Source organism: Stigmatopora nigra, chromosome 9 (genome assembly GCF_051989575.1).
Source record: "Stigmatopora nigra isolate UIUO_SnigA chromosome 9, RoL_Snig_1.1, whole genome shotgun sequence".
Lineage (NCBI taxonomy): Eukaryota > Metazoa > Chordata > Actinopteri > Syngnathiformes > Syngnathidae > Stigmatopora > Stigmatopora nigra.
The window spans coordinates 9,110,523-9,125,453 of NC_135516.1; the positions used below are offsets into that span (position 1 = coordinate 9,110,523).

Sequence of the window (14,931 nt, forward strand, 5' to 3'; positions counted from 1 at the left end):
GAATGAACATGTCCAAAATTTCTCCGCCCAGATTCGTGGATGACTATGAAAGCGGCTCAAACCAAACCGAGGTTAGTTATTATTGTGAAGTGAAATGCTCAGAACTAGGATGAAGAAAAAGGCTTTCTATTTACAAGAATAAATAAAATCTATAATAACAAACTGTGAAGATTTTAGATATATTTTGGATCCTGCCACTGGGGGCGCTCTGTAGTAGCTTATCCATAGTAAAAGTTCTGATGTTTTTATTTAATGACCCAAAAGTGTGCACACATTAAGATAAATTGAGAAATTTGAATATTATGTCCCAAGGTTATTGACTGTACCGACAAAGAAGGCACACAGACCAAAGTAGAAGTCACAAAATAAAAGTCCGGTTTATTGTCAAACAACAAACTTTGCACATACATCAAAACAGGCGGCCAGAAAGCAACCAAAAGAGGGGGGTTTAAAAAAAAAAACAATAAAACAAAACAAAAAAAGACTTCTTTTCTTTGGCCTCCCACCATACAAACAACCAAAGCAAAATAAAAATTAAAAAAAGAAACAAGTCCGTTATGGTACAGCTAAAGTACATACATTAAATTTACTGGAATGCTCTGAGTTGAACAGCTGAAGACGGATTTTCTGATTACGCGGTCAAAGATGGATGGGGGAGATGAACCAAGCGCCCGTTTGCTGCCCCCCCCCCCTTTGCCAACAATATGTACAAAAATAGAAAATGTAAATAAAAATACAAACTAATTCCCCGCTGTTGTCGTTGAGGCCCGAATTGTGCGTGAGGATGGCGGACGTGGGTTGGCTTTCCTCGTTGAACTCTGCTCGCCAATCACCGTGTTTTTTTGCCTTTTGTTTGGATCCGTATTCTTTTTGGATGAGCGACCCTCCCCCCCCGGAAAGATGAGCGACAGGAAGTGACCCGAGCGGGGCACCGCCACCGCAGCCGCCGCATCAATCGTCGTCGTCGGTTTTCTGCTTCTTGGTCTCCACGTCGTCCTGAAAAACCAAAATATCGGGTCAAATCTGTGCTATTGACGGCGGGAGACATCCACCCGGCCTTCATTTATATCAAAATCTTCTTCAGCATGTACTTTTGAGTTAATTTTTTTAATCACCTCGTCATCATCTTCGTCGTCTTCGGCCGCTCGCTTTGTGCCGCCCTCCAACTCGTCATCGTCATCCTCATCATCTTCCTCGTCACCTTCTACGTCGTCTTCCTCGTCCTCCTCGTCCACTTCGTCGTCTTCCTCGTCGTCGATCTCGGGCTCACCGTTCTCCTCGTTCTCCTGAAACATTGATTCATTGAAAATATCGTATTACAAAGACGGCTATTGAAACATAAATTGATCAATTTTATATGGGATAGCCAGTTTACTTTTTTTTTACCATTACTTGGTAATGTCCAATCCATTTGAAGTAGCGCCATCCCCTTCCAACTGCTACTGACTCTAATGATCCATTTAGCCAAAGGCCAAAGCAAAGGAAGTTGCTAAATGCTTAGGCACGCCTAATATATGGCCTTGTTGTCATTAGACCACACCCCTTCTCAATACAGAGCTGCACATCACCTATTATGCTTCATTGGCAGTGGGCTTTCGAGCGATACAATGTGAATAAAGAGGAGTGTGTGGCCAAACTACCCATTTGCCTAATAATTCAGCTCTCCCGGTTGCTATGAATGTGATCCAAATTCACGGAAAGTGTCACAATGGCTGATCTTGTGTTCGAGCCAAAGTCATCTCTGATTATTTAATAAGCAGTTCTTAAAACAAAACACGTCTTTGTATTAGTGAACAACGTCATTTGTTTCCATTTGGACACATTCACTTTGCTGCCACCTTGTGGCACTTGGGGGCATATGGCGACATTGCCAACATCATCCTCTCTCTCACCTTTCCATTGGTGGCAGCATCTTTGCCGTTTTCTTTCTCCTCCACCAACTTCTTGTCTTTCAATTCCTAAACAAACAAAAAAACAAGAGAAAAATGTTAGTTTTAAAAACACCTGTTTTACAAGACAAAACATGGTCGAAGCGTAACTGCCATTTGCGCGACACACACCCTCCCCTCTGCCTCTTTATCTTAATGGCTTGTAATCGGATACTTTGCCGGTGCATTGTGGGTAACGTAGTGCACCGGGCGCCATATGTCAGTAGACACGCCCGGGAGACGCACTGCAATAACCACAATGCAAGGCGACCAGTAGAGAAAGAGAGAGGAAGCCCCGGGGGCGCCAAATAGAGAGGGAGGGGGAGGGGTGACGTTTTTTATGAGGGGGGGTGACGACTTCAACGACGAGGAGGAGAGCGCGCGTGTAATAACGGAGGACAATAGAAGAAGACACATGGCCGACATCACACCGGAAAAGTGGCGCTAGTAGCTCAGATCCGAGGGTCGGTCACCTCGCGTGCGTTAAAGGCACCACGAAGCAATTCGACATGCCACGAGTGTCAAATACGCCCCCCCATTTTTTTTTTCAAAATGAACTTTCCCGTCCGAGATTGCGCGCGTCCAACTTGAGCAGGTTGTAGCGCCAACACAAAGCGCGCGCACGACGCATCACACCTCCGCTCACGCACGAGCGCGCACACGCACACATACATACACAGAAGTGCGCCGCATTCGCCGTCTTTTATTTTTTATTTGAAGAAAAGTTTCCCAGGGAGCCTCGCACGCGCGTAGCGGAAGCGCCGGGAGGACGCGAGCGAGCGCCTAAAACAAATAAACAAACAAACTGGCCGGTGCGGTCGGCGCCCACCATTCAAAGCAACTTTCGGAACCGGAACCGAGCGACGATGGAGCGCGACCGGCCGACCGGTCACTCGGTCGACGCGGTCCGCCACCACTTGGCGCGCGTTCTCCGCTTTTTTTTCTTCCACAACCCCCGAAACCGGGCGCTCTTGGCTGGTTCGGAACCGAGCCGCATGTCCAAACAAAGGCGACTCGCACGCGTGCAGGCGGGAGACAATGAGCCGCGAGCTGGCGTCATTCCGGCCGCCGAGATGCTCGGCGAAGTCGTTTCGGCTTCCCACCTTCGCGCACCCCTACGAGCGCGAACCGCGAGTACGCCAAAGGAGGGGAAAAATGATTATTATTTTAATCCAAATGACGCGCGAAGCTTTGTGGAGGTGAGCCGCTTAGCGAGCCGAGGACGCACGCACGGACGAACGCACGCGCGCACGCAGTCAGCCCAAATGAAAAAAGGAGCCCGATCAGGTCCTACCTTGGCCGACAATTCCGAGACCGAGTCGACTTTGGCGTCTGCCATTGTTTCGGGTGACTAAAATAAAGGAGTCTGGAACAGAAAGAAGGACGAAAGAACTCCCGGCTGATGGCGTTCGTTCGCTGTGTTATTGTGCCGATGGCCGAGCGAACTGGAAGCCGAGTGCTTCTTATAGGCTTGTGGGCGGGGCCGCGGCAGGCTGCCCCACTGCTCATTGGCCGAGCGGGCGGCAGAGGTGTTCTCGGCTGGAACAATGGCTCCGAAGCCCGAACCCCCCAGGCCGCGCCCCCTCCGTCCCCAGCGGTCGCTCGTCACTTTTTGCCCAGCAAAATGTCAAGGCGACCGAATTAGGCGGACAAAATGGCGACCGGCTGCTCCTGGTGGGCTTTTACACGGCCGGAAATCCCCAAACGTCGAGTTCTGTACCTCGGCTCGAGCGAGGGTGACGTTCGTCCCCGTTTCATCGATTGATGTCGGGAATAACCAATCGGGAGACGACTCGCGGTCCCGTTCTACCCGCCTCCGCGGGCGGAGGGAGAGCAAATTGAGTGGAAAGAGGCAAAAATGTCGACTTCTATCGCCGGTTGCCGCTTGCGTTAAACGCGCCGCGTCCTCGCGTGTCCGCCTTTGATCGCGAAAAAAGCCGGAGGCGTCGTAAGAACGCCAAGTGGAGCGCCAGCTCCACCGCCGCCATTTGAGCTTTTCCTCTCGCCCCTCCCTCTCTCCTTTCTCGGGGCGCCATTTTGAGCCTCCTCGCCTCACCACCGAATGGCGTACTAAACTCCTATGCTGTTAGTCTTTCGTTTGTACCAGATAAAAACATTCGACCAGACCCCCGTGCACCATTTGCCTTAGTCAAAGCCAAAACACAACGTGCACGAGACACGGTGAGCGTGCGTGAGGACTTTGACCGAGTGGCCTCGTTTTCGCCTTTGTTGGAGACAAAAGTGGCCGTGGAGGGGGATAAAAAAAATGTGCGACATAACACATGCGACAAGTGCCCCCCAAACAACATAAATCAACCAAGTGGTGTGCTCGTGGGGTGACATAAGGGCAAACATGGTTTTCTCCTTACCGAATTTTGCACACATCCGCTTTTACAAGCGAAACATGGGAAGAACAAAGTGGCGCAGACGACGCCGCCATTAGGCGCTGCTCGTTTTGGGGGGGATGGGAACCACTTCTGAGTAATGCTCGCCAACCAACGGTCGGCTTTGAAAGGGGAGTGGCCGAGGCTCACGGCGGCTCCAATTGGCCAGGCTCTCGGTGAGGTCGAGGCAATGGCGAGCTTCGATTGGCCTTCTCCACCGCCAGTCATTTCAAAATGCTGCGGCGTCGGCCTGACGGAAAAAGTGGTGTCTGGAATTCCGCTTCGACTGACGAGCTTTTCCATTTCGAGCGCGCACAGTTTGTTAACGCTGCTTTTGTTGTCGCCCAAATTTGGCTACCGAACGTTTTTTTTCTTTCACATTTGATACCCGATTCAGAACTTCAACATTTTCCAGTAATCCACATAATGCAGGCTTGGGTTTTCATCAGCCCAAATGTTCACTGGTCTACTAAAACCTGACATTTTTTGACCCCAAAAAGTTCTATTTATATCAAATTCCACATCCATCTACAGAATTACATTCAATTTAAAAAGTATAACAATTACTGAATAATTAATGGAAAACGCCCCTAAAATGTTCCAAAATTAACATAAAATATAGATTGATTAGCCTAGTATTGTCACACAATAAACAAAAAGTGACCCAGAATCAACAGGACACAATTCTCAAATTGCCATAAAATGACTCAAAGTCAAAATACTAAGACACTCATTGAACTTATTTTTCCTGGGAGGGGTGAAAGAATATATAACCATATTATTTGGTCAGGTCTTTTTAGTTTTGTAAAAAAATGATAGGTCATTTTGTAACAATTCCCATGTCATTTCCTGTTGTTTTGGGGGGCAATTGAGAATCACTTCATGCTGTCTCTGACAATTCTGGGTCATTTCCTGGGGGCGTCTGAACATTTGTTCACCCCTCCCAGTCCAAACGGATTGGACATCTCCCACTGTCAATGGCTTTGAAACATTTGCATTCACAAGCTGTCCCCCCAGTTTAGATGAATTGGACACATCATCGACATTGAGTTAACAACAAATATTTCCTTATTTATAAAAGTACTATCTTTCATTTTTATGCTCTTTGTATAATCAAAACATTGTTTTTCTTCAAGATTAGATTCTAATTATTGTCAATGTTGGAACAGATTGTAGGCCTTTCCATTCATTTGAATGGGGGCAGATGTTCCTATCTTTTGCTCATTTTGATTCTTGTTCTCTCCTCCTTTCAACACTTCTTCACAACACCTCATCTTGGTTCTGGATGCTGCCCCTCCACCCCAAACCTGTTTGTCCCCATTGTCACCCAAAGCCCCCTCTTGTTCCTCCTTTGTTCTCCATTAGGATCTAGGATCTCCCAATCTGTTCCTATTGTTGGGAACATCTCCATTCCCATTCTCATTTCTATTGATTCTTGTCCACTTCTTGTAACTTCTCCCAGTCAAAAGGGATTGCGCGCCCAGCTAATGAGTTCCCCAAAATGTACTGGACCCTACTATGACCAGGACATGACCCAAAATGAATCTTTTGGCTTTTAATCACAATAATGGGGAGGACCAGCTGCGATGACTAATATTTCAGTGCCATTTTCCCCCCTTCCAGTCAAAGTGAATTAAACGTCTAGCACTGTCAATGGCGGCGGGTGAGTTACCTTATCAGGCCCACATGGCATCTAAATGCCGTGAGGTCAAATGAATTTGACCTCACTGCTCTTTGTGATTGTTCCTCGGAGCGTCTCCTTGTTCCTCCTCATCTTCCTCTTCAAAAAGTGGAAGAGTGGCATTGTCGAGACTTGTTCCGACACCCCCGAGGGGTTACTTGCAGTGCCTGCTCAACAGTCCCTTCCTTCGTCTTTGCCGGTGAAGTTTCTACAAGTTCTAAAAATTCTGTGGAACATCAATAAATAAAACATGCTGGTGAGTTTTCACAATTCCAGTAACTTTTGACCCCCCCCCCCCCACACACACACACACATACACAGACAGACAGATAGAAAGTCACACCAAATATGCGCAAACGAGGAATACATGTGTGATGCTTTGCTAGTAACGTTAGCATGAGAAGAACACGCATGACAATGGGAGGAGGTGTTTTCTTTACAAGTCCTTTGGGGTTAGTGTGTGTGAGACAACTGGGGGAAGGTCTCCCTCAGGTACGTTTATTCCTTTCAACACAACCTCGGCGACTACACGCCAAATGATCAAGTTTCAGTACCCTCCTGGGGGGGAAAAATGGATTCGACTTCTGTTGGTGTCAATAGCAGCTAATGTATACCCCCATCTGCCATTTTTTTTATTAGCGCACTGTATGTCTTTACTTTAAGATTTACAAAAAAGAACAATGGGACAGCCTAAAGTGAGCCGGGAAAAAGCGAGGGTTTACTTTTTATCTTTTCCAATGATGTTGAAAACTGTCTCCTCCTGGTGGCAATTGAGTTCGTCGACCTCATTTGGACTCATTTTTGAAAGCTATCTTTCCCCGTGAGGCCCTCTAGTGGTGACGTTTCAGACGTGTCTGGGGAAAAGAAGAAAAAAACGTTATTAGCTGCCATTGACAGTTGCAGGCGTCCAATCAATTGGGATGGGAGGGTGAAGTGAATGCTCAAATGATGACACTGAAACATGAACAGTTTTTCCAGTCATAATATGAATTAAGGTTAATAATCACACTTTTTCATTGGATAAACTTTGCTTCAAAAACAATAAATGTTGAGTTTTTCAAAACCTAAATGACTGCAAATGTATAAAAAGCTGGAATTGAATACAAGTGATACCCCCATGCATCCACTGGATGGCGACACACTAGCGAACGTCTCATCCAGGTCAAATATTCAGCATTGCAGTAAAATGTAATTCTATGAGCAAAATATGACACAACAAGCCACTAATTTGGCACCGGCTACGTGGATTCTTTTCTGTTAAAGATCAAATCTTAATTTTCCCAATAGCCACAAGTAAAAAAAAAGTCTTCCCTCAAACTTAGAAGGACTTGCACGAATTTTCCCAAGTTGATTTATGAAAATGAAAAGTCAATAAAGAAACGTTCCTATGTGTCAAGTTAATGCGATTGTGTGTGGGTGTGCACGACACACACAAAGACACTGCAGCTTTTGTTCGGCCACACACGTACATGCACACGTCGTGAAATGGCGGCCGAGGGTAACGTGGAAAATGTCGACTGGATTCCACAAAAAACTGGAGTGGATTAACTTTTCCATTTGTCATTTTTTTTTCTCCCCACATATGAACAAACCGTGGATGTAGATTAGGAGACTGAATTTAAAAGTGAACTAATCTGTACGTGTGGGTATAGATGACTAACCTGAATAAAACTAACCACCGATTACTATATTGTGGCTACAGATGACTAAACTGTGGGCAGTTAATGTTACAAGACTATCTACGTTACCAAACAATGCTATAAAGCACATAAATCTAACTATTTTCCACTTTTGTGTTTGACATTTTTAGTTTGAACCACCTAGCATGTCGGTTAGCATTTCTAATGTTTCCTTGTGAAGAGTCACAGCTGGCGAAAACATGTTGGCCTTGCCTTTAGCACTGCTAATCTGCACTAGCATCACCCCTAGCAACTGCTTAGCATGTTCACTAGCATTTTTTGCCATGTTTTATGTTAGCCTCCTCCTCTCTTCCAATTCCTTGTAAGGTTGAAAGAGAAACTTTCCAAGTTCCAGCAGGGAGGAACCCTACTTCACCAAATCCTATTTTTAGACAAACACACCCTCACACATACAGTAGAGCAGCACAGTCGTGTTTGTCATGTGGTTTTTGTTGTGACGTTTTACATATTTCCACCTTTTTTTTCCTATTTGGTGTCTTTCTGGAGCACACTTTGTAGTACTAGGACATTGTTTGTGTGAGACTTGTCATCAGAGGTCATTGAGAACAAACCACAGCACACTTTGGAGGGTTTCTGAGAAAAGGGAGCTCACAAGGCCACATAACAGATGCTCGCTCGTCTGCTAAAGCTAAAACCGAAGCTGGAGAAAACAATTTGGAGGTGTGTGGCTCAAGTGAAGAATGAGGAAGAAGAACCATGACAGGAAGTGCGCAGTCGCACACAACCGTCCTCACTTCTTCTTCCTGCAAAACATAAACGACATGTACGCACATGTGTAATACAGTTGCAAATTCACATATGTACACGTTCACATACCATGGGCGTCTCATTTATTTGAACAAGGAGGGAATGTCGAATATGAAAGGGTTTGGACATCTATGGCTGTCATAAAAAAATGAAACCCCCTAAATAATTGCTCGCGGGATTACAAAAAAAGATATATAATTTATATCCTTAATTTCATATAATTGATTTCTTTTGTAATTTTAATTTGTTATGGTGAATAAAAATGTGAATTAGTTAATCAGTTGAACTGGATTTATCATCTGTTGCCACCATGAGCAGTCAATGAGTTAATCTTGAAAGCGACAAGTCGCCCTCTTCTGGTCACGAATTAACACTGCATCGACAGTTTTTTCTTAGCCAACATGACGTCACTGTCACTATGGAGACGATCAGATGAACGCCGCTAATCTGGCCTTGTTTCCACATCGTACACAGTAGGAGGGGCTATTTAGGGGGCGGGGTCACGGCTTCCGAGGGATCAAAGGTGTAAAAAAAAAAAGGTCGGCTCTGCAGCAGGAAGTGGGGGCGGGGCTTACATGCTACTGCAAGGATGCAGGAAGGACACAAAAAGGACACACAAGTAAAAAGACGACACACGTGTCGGTGACTATGAGGGACGATAAAGAATGAGCCGGTCTGCGTGGGTTTTACCTGTAGAGTCCCTTTTCTGCTCCATAATACAAACTTTTCTAAACAAGAATGTGAAGGAGATAAAGCACTAGTACCCGATTGGACTCCTGTACTAAAGTACAATCTTGTACTTGTGAAAGAGTAACCTCTCATTTGCTATTGCCGGAATGAATGGAAAATGGAGATTGATGCCATGTATAGAGATATAGTTACACTAAAAATATTAGGGTTGCTACGATAGACAATTCACTATCGTGATCGTGCGACAAAACACGCACCCGCCGGATCTGCTCAACCTGGCGCCTATCCCCCCTTGGCGCGCCATTACATTGACGTCGAATGGGAACCCATTGCGCCACCACAAGAAAACGTGGTCGCTCTGAAGGCAGCATAAATATATCCTGGCTGCAAATGAGTGACTGTGATACCCCCACCACCATCAAAGACAATTGTGGGCCCCCCCAAGCATCATTCAAATGGCAGCAAAGCTCACCATTGGCTAGCCGGTAGGTGTGGAGGGGCGGCTAGTGACAGCCAGTCACCATCTTGGTTCCTCTCCCAGCCACTCCCCCTCCGCCCCAGAATCACTCAGCCACCCTCATGAATATGCTCTCATCTATTTCCCTCATTTTTCCAAAATGGAGGGCCCCCTCCTTTCCACGCCGCAGCCGCTATTAATAACATCTTTGCTTCTGAAGAGAAGATGGAGGTCATGTGATACTTTAAAACAACAAGAAAAGATTGGCAGTGAGGAGGAAAAAGTAGGTTTTCTTTTGGCGGTGTTTTTTAAAGGCACAAAACAAAAGCAAAACTGAATACATTTGGTGATGAATGAAAGATGATTTATTTATTTAGTATTATTCATCACTATGGATGTCCAATCTGTCTGTAGAGGTTGAGAGCAAATGAACAACTGTGGCTGTCAACGAGTAACACTGAATAAAGTTAAGCCTCTTTAAATGGGTTTATGACCAGAAGACTTCCAATCCATTTGAAGTGGATGGTTGGCATTAAATGAAAACTGGCTGCCATCCTTCCACTTCAAATGGAGTCTAGTCTAGTCATAAATCCATTTAAAGAGGCTTAACTTTATTCAGTGACAATAGCAGTCAACAGAGTTAAAGAGTGTCAGACCCAGACACAAAAACAATGACTTTACATTCAAGGTCACATGTCCTATTTTAAAACATTCCAAAATAATAGAATATGGAAGAAAAATTTTTTTAGTATCAGTGCCATTCCTTGTTTGTGAACTACAAATTGACCATAATCGATAGCGTTAGGTTGACTGGTAAGGACTATGTACACAAAAAATAGGTTATTTTAGATGGAGTGTTGATAGCCCCGCCCACTTCAAGTATTGACTTTGCAAAGCACAGCAGCCTGGTCGATACGTATTAACAACATCAAGTCATTCTCATTAAAGTTTTATTAAGGGGTATCGAATTCCACCCAAAAAGTACTTCAATATTTAATTCTTCCCTATTACTCACTCTTAAAAGAAGCAGTAAAAAAAGCTGTTTTGCATTCATACTTTGCAAACCCCCAACAACCAGTTAATGTAACATAAATCGAACAACAATTTATAGACCTTTCTCCTAATAGGACTTCAATTTACTAAAATTACATTTAAAGTAATTTTGTGTTTATATCAACAAAGATCAAGCCTGTGAAAACAAACCACTTCTGGTAGACATAGCGTAAAAACAAGTCCACTTGAATCTCATAATTTGAGAACATTTTTATTGAAATAGTCTTGTAGGAATAAAATGCATGATTTAATATTAAAATTGTAATTGCATGAGTTTCTTCCCAAATTCTTGGTTGGGAAATGAGGTTGAAAACCAGCGCTGTTCGTGTCATTTTAAGTTTATCCGCTAGGTGGCAACAAAGAAGCCCCTCCCTTTGCAACGGTTTGAACTTGAAAAAGATGAAGTGCACTCTTGTTCTTTTGGTGGTTTGCTGCCGTGACAGTTTCGGACTGCTCGTTTGGAGAAATGCTTCAGTGTGTTTTGAACGTGGCGGTGACGCTCCGTAGGTGCTCACCCATTGGCCGCCGCTTCAGGAAACGTTTCCTTTTATAGTGAACGCAGCGTCGAGTTGCCCACTTCCGGCATGTAGAATCACCTGGACCCGCCAGAGAGCCAACGCCGAACCCGCCAGCCCCACGTCCGTCTCGGCCTCCGGGGAAAAGGTGAGCACAGCGGCGGGGGTCACTACGGGGCGGGGGTCTGTACACTGCTATACTATGCTTTGGGCGGGTGGGTTGTTTGGTCTAGCCGGTCCAGACTTGTCGGCTCGCTCGTGCCGAGACTCGACAACAAAACTTTGGGTTGCAAGAACACGCACACTTCAAGCATTGCCTGCTCTAAAATCAGACTTCTTTCGGGTTTTAATTTGTAGGAAGGCAGCAAATGACTGAATGCTCATTTGCTGCCAGCCTCCCACTCCAAATGGATTGGACATGGAGTGATAAAAAGGACCATAGCATCATCCTCCACTTCCATCATGACAGATTGAACGTATTAACACTTGTAATATTCCATTGAAGGACTTTAGAGTGTTCTAACACCTTCCAAATGATATCATAAGTGTGTTCAAACCAAAGAAAGACACTTGAGATTGATGTGTTGAAGTGAGACGAATGTAAAGAGTGAAAGAGGAAGTGTTGAGGTTTAGGCTAAATTTAAAGGAGAGGAAGTGAAGCCCACTGATCTCAGTTCAGGTCGCTTGCTTACATGTTTAACCCAATTGACTGTTATTGACAGCAATAGACTGCCTGTTTTAAAGAAGAATACTAGAGTGGAATTTCCCAAATTTCATTTGTAATTCACTTATCTTCATTTGTTTAAAAAGTCACAATCACGTAATGCTGACTAATTCCAACATTTGTTTTGTCCAGTTTTGCAGGAGCCACCATGGGCAACTTGATTAAGGTTCTGAGCCGGGACATCGACAACAACGCGGGAAACTTCTTCCTGGACTTTGAGAGTAAGGAGATCCGGCCATCGTTGCGTAAAACCAAGTGCGAGACGGCGGCGGCCTAACGCCTTTGGCAGGCGCCGAAGCGTCACGCTTGGAGAAGGAGCTTTGGGAGAAAGTGGACGAGGTCCTGAAGGAGGCTCGCTTGGTCCTGGAGCAGCTGCAGGCCTACACGGGCGCCGGGGAGGAGATCCGGCTGGCCATCCAGAGCCCCTCCTCCGAGGGCGTTCAGGAGAGGGCGTGGGCCGCCGTTCTCCCACTGGTGGCCAAGCTCAAACGCTTCTACCAGTTTTCGCACAAGCTCGGTGAGGTGGCCCATTGTTCTTTCGCCCTGCCGCCACCGCCAACCAATTGTGGCCGTCCGATTAGAGAAGGGTCTGCGGTGGCTGCTGGGCGCGCTGACGGACCCCGAAGCGCCGGCCACTCAGCATCTGGAGAAGAAGCAGGCGCTGGCCCGCCAGTTGGCGCTCATCCTTCACTTTACGCTGCGCTTTGACGAGCTCAAGGTCCATTTTGCGCACTTGCCATCTTCTCCGTGTGGCCTTTCTAAGTTTCCACTCCGCTTTGGTTGTCCTTTAGATGACCATCCCGGCCATCCAGAACGACTTCAGCTACTACCGCCGCACCATCAGCCGCATGCGCATCAACAACATCGGAGTGAGGAGCCAGCTCGCTGTAGATGTGCTAATTCGGTGGTGGCCCGAGTTTGAAGCGCGCTTGGTTTTCAGGGCAACGCGGACGCCGAGGTCAACAATGAGATGGCCAATCGCATGTCTCTGTTCTACGCCAGCGCCACGCCCATGTTGAAGACGCTGAGCGACGCCACTAGCAAGTTTGTCTCAGATGTCAGTACGCACGCAAGTAGGATTGATCAAATTTAACGTAGACTATTTTGATGGTGGATTTATCTTTTTGTGGTGAAAAACAGTTTGAGTGAAAAAAAGTGAAGGGAAAAACAGTAAGTCTTTAGGTTTTTTTTAAATTAAAAATATATTTTAAAAAGTATTTAAATGTAATTAATTTTAAACAAAAAACAAGGATAATGACAGAAAATATTCAAATTTATTTACTTACAATGTTTTAGTTTTATAACTATTGTCCTTTTTTTCCATATTAAAATGTCATTTCCAATCAAAATAAGCAAAAGGAAAAAACATTAGAAAATTCTCTTAACTACTTTTGAAAAAGTATCAATAATATTATCCAATTGTTTTTATTTTTGACTTATATTTTTGTTGCGCATGTGAAGGGAGAAAGTAGGAGCTAGACATAGGTGGGGGGGGGGGGGGGGGGCAACAACAGGTGGACTCAATTGGCAATCAATCACAGGTCACACATGAACAAGCCAGAATGGAGCAATTTTATTTAGTTTTGAACTAAGCTAAGTCAATGACAAAAAGTACATATTCTCATACGTTTACAGTTTTGGAAAACAAAACAAAAAAACACCAAGTTATAATGCATTTAAAACAAAAAAAAGTACTTGAACCTTTTCAGAATCCCAACATTCCCATCGAGAACACCACCGACTGCCTGAGTACGATGGCCAGCGTCTGTAAAGTCATGTTGGAAACGCCGTAAGTCCAGAACGGATCAGCTGATCGCTCGCCAATTGATTGCCAAATTTGACTCCGCCCCCCACACTTCCTCCACAGGGAGTACCGAAGTCGCTTCAGCAACGAGGAGACTTTGTCGCTTTGTCTTCGCGTTATGGTCGGCGTCATCATCCTTTATGACCACGTGCACCCGGCGGGCGCCTTCGTCAAGACCTCCAACATTGACGTAAGGCCGTCGAGGGCGCAAGGTGAGGCCGAGCACTGATTATTTTTGCGTCATTGTCCGGCAGATGAAAGGGTGCATCAGGGTGCTTCGAGAACAGCCGGCGAGCAGCGTGGAAGGTCTTCTGGACGCGCTCAGGTGAGGACTTGCGACGGTCGCCGTGGGCCCGTGCGCTAAACTCTGACCTCGCCCCCTCCCGCAGGTACACCACCAAGCACTTGAACGACGAGGCCACGCCCAAACACATCAGAAATATGCTGAGCGACCACTGAGTGATGGCACGGACTCTTGATTTTTTTTTTTTTTTTTTTACTTATACCAAACAGTTATTGGTCAACCATTTCAAATCTGCCATTATTTTTAAGTGCTGTATATTAGGCAATCATAATTTTAACTCATTGCCATTTACAGTGCTAGATGTCCTATTCATTTTGACTGGATTTGATGGTTCGCCCCCTCCAAGCTAAAGTGGTTCCTAGCCAGTCCTCTCAGTTTATATAAATTGGACACCCATTGCTGCCAATGGCAGCCAATAAATGAATATTGATTTTCGAACAAATTATGGTTGTGTGAATTGTGTTTCGATTTTAAATTGTCTAATGGTTTGAAAACCTTGTTAGCTTGCTTAGCCGACAAACTATGTGACTCCAACAGTGTTTAGATAATGCAGCAATGGTAAAATTAGAAAACGAACAAATAACAATATATAGATAACATGCTAAGTTTCTTAAACCAAAATAAGGGGTTGGGATGATATAATGTCCGATGAATGAACAATACAAACTTAAGTTAGAGGCACTTATTAAGACGCCATCCTTAGTTAAAAAAGGAAGCATAGCTTTAATGCAAGAGGATTAATTGAATAAAGTTTAACTATTGAAACAGGTATACTGACATTACACTCATGACATCTTATTACGACATTCCATAACGGTCACTACAACTTTGCTATCCAGTTTTCTGAACGCTATTCCCTCTACTAAAGCATATTAGGAACAACATATTGCTAGTTAGCATCTGGCGTTATTGCCTCTATTAAAGCATAGTTAGCATCTGGCGTT

General features: G+C 45.0%; 2 protein-coding genes across 3 annotated transcripts; one reads left to right on the plus strand and one right to left on the minus strand.

The window, feature by feature from the left end:
* Positions 1-352: 352 nt before the first annotated feature.
* Positions 353-3,390, minus strand: ptmab (prothymosin alpha b). Its single transcript, XM_077724884.1, has 4 exons — positions 3,223-3,390; positions 1,893-1,958; positions 1,116-1,286; positions 353-996 (listed from the first exon to the last, which is right to left on the minus strand). Exons 1-4 carry the CDS (start codon positions 3,265-3,267, stop codon positions 952-954), a joined length of 327 nt encoding a protein of 108 aa, XP_077581010.1. The 5' UTR covers positions 3,268-3,390; the 3' UTR covers positions 353-951.
* Positions 3,391-9,708: 6,318 nt separating this feature from the next.
* LOC144201492 (CYFIP-related Rac1 interactor B-like) lies at positions 9,709-14,429 on the plus strand. Of its 2 annotated transcripts, none has more exons than XM_077724176.1 (11): positions 9,709-9,870; positions 10,991-11,303; positions 12,012-12,100; positions 12,169-12,396; positions 12,461-12,597; positions 12,671-12,748; positions 12,820-12,936; positions 13,589-13,668; positions 13,747-13,873; positions 13,938-14,008; positions 14,073-14,429. In XM_077724176.1, exons 3-11 carry the CDS (start codon positions 12,028-12,030, stop codon positions 14,140-14,142), a joined length of 981 nt encoding a protein of 326 aa, XP_077580302.1. In that variant the 5' UTR covers positions 9,709-9,870; positions 10,991-11,303; positions 12,012-12,027; the 3' UTR covers positions 14,143-14,429. The 2 variants fall into 2 exon arrangements, with proteins under 2 accessions (XP_077580302.1, XP_077580303.1); XM_077724177.1 differs by having other exon boundaries at positions 11,194-11,303.
* Positions 14,430-14,931: the final 502 nt, after the last annotated feature.

Bases quoted from the DNA above. Each gene is read 5' to 3' on its own strand.
- ptmab (XM_077724884.1), bottom strand. From the start codon at position 3,267: ATGGCAGACGCCAAAGTCGACTCGGTCTCGGAATTGTCGGCCAAG. The intron at 1,959-3,222 runs GTAGGACCTGAT...TTGTTTGTTTAG, and splicing joins TCTCGGAATTGTCGGCCAAG to GAATTGAAAGACAAGAAGTT. The intron at 997-1,115 runs GTGATTAAAAAA...TTGGTTTTTCAG, and splicing joins ACGACGAAGATGATGACGAG to GACGACGTGGAGACCAAGAA.
- LOC144201492 (XM_077724176.1), top strand. From the start codon at position 12,028: ATGGGCAACTTGATTAAGGTTCTGAGCCGGGACATCGACAACAACGCG. The intron at 13,669-13,746 runs GTAAGTCCAGAA...CTTCCTCCACAG, and splicing joins AAAGTCATGTTGGAAACGCC to GGAGTACCGAAGTCGCTTCA. The intron at 13,874-13,937 runs GTAAGGCCGTCG...ATTGTCCGGCAG, and splicing joins TCAAGACCTCCAACATTGAC to ATGAAAGGGTGCATCAGGGT.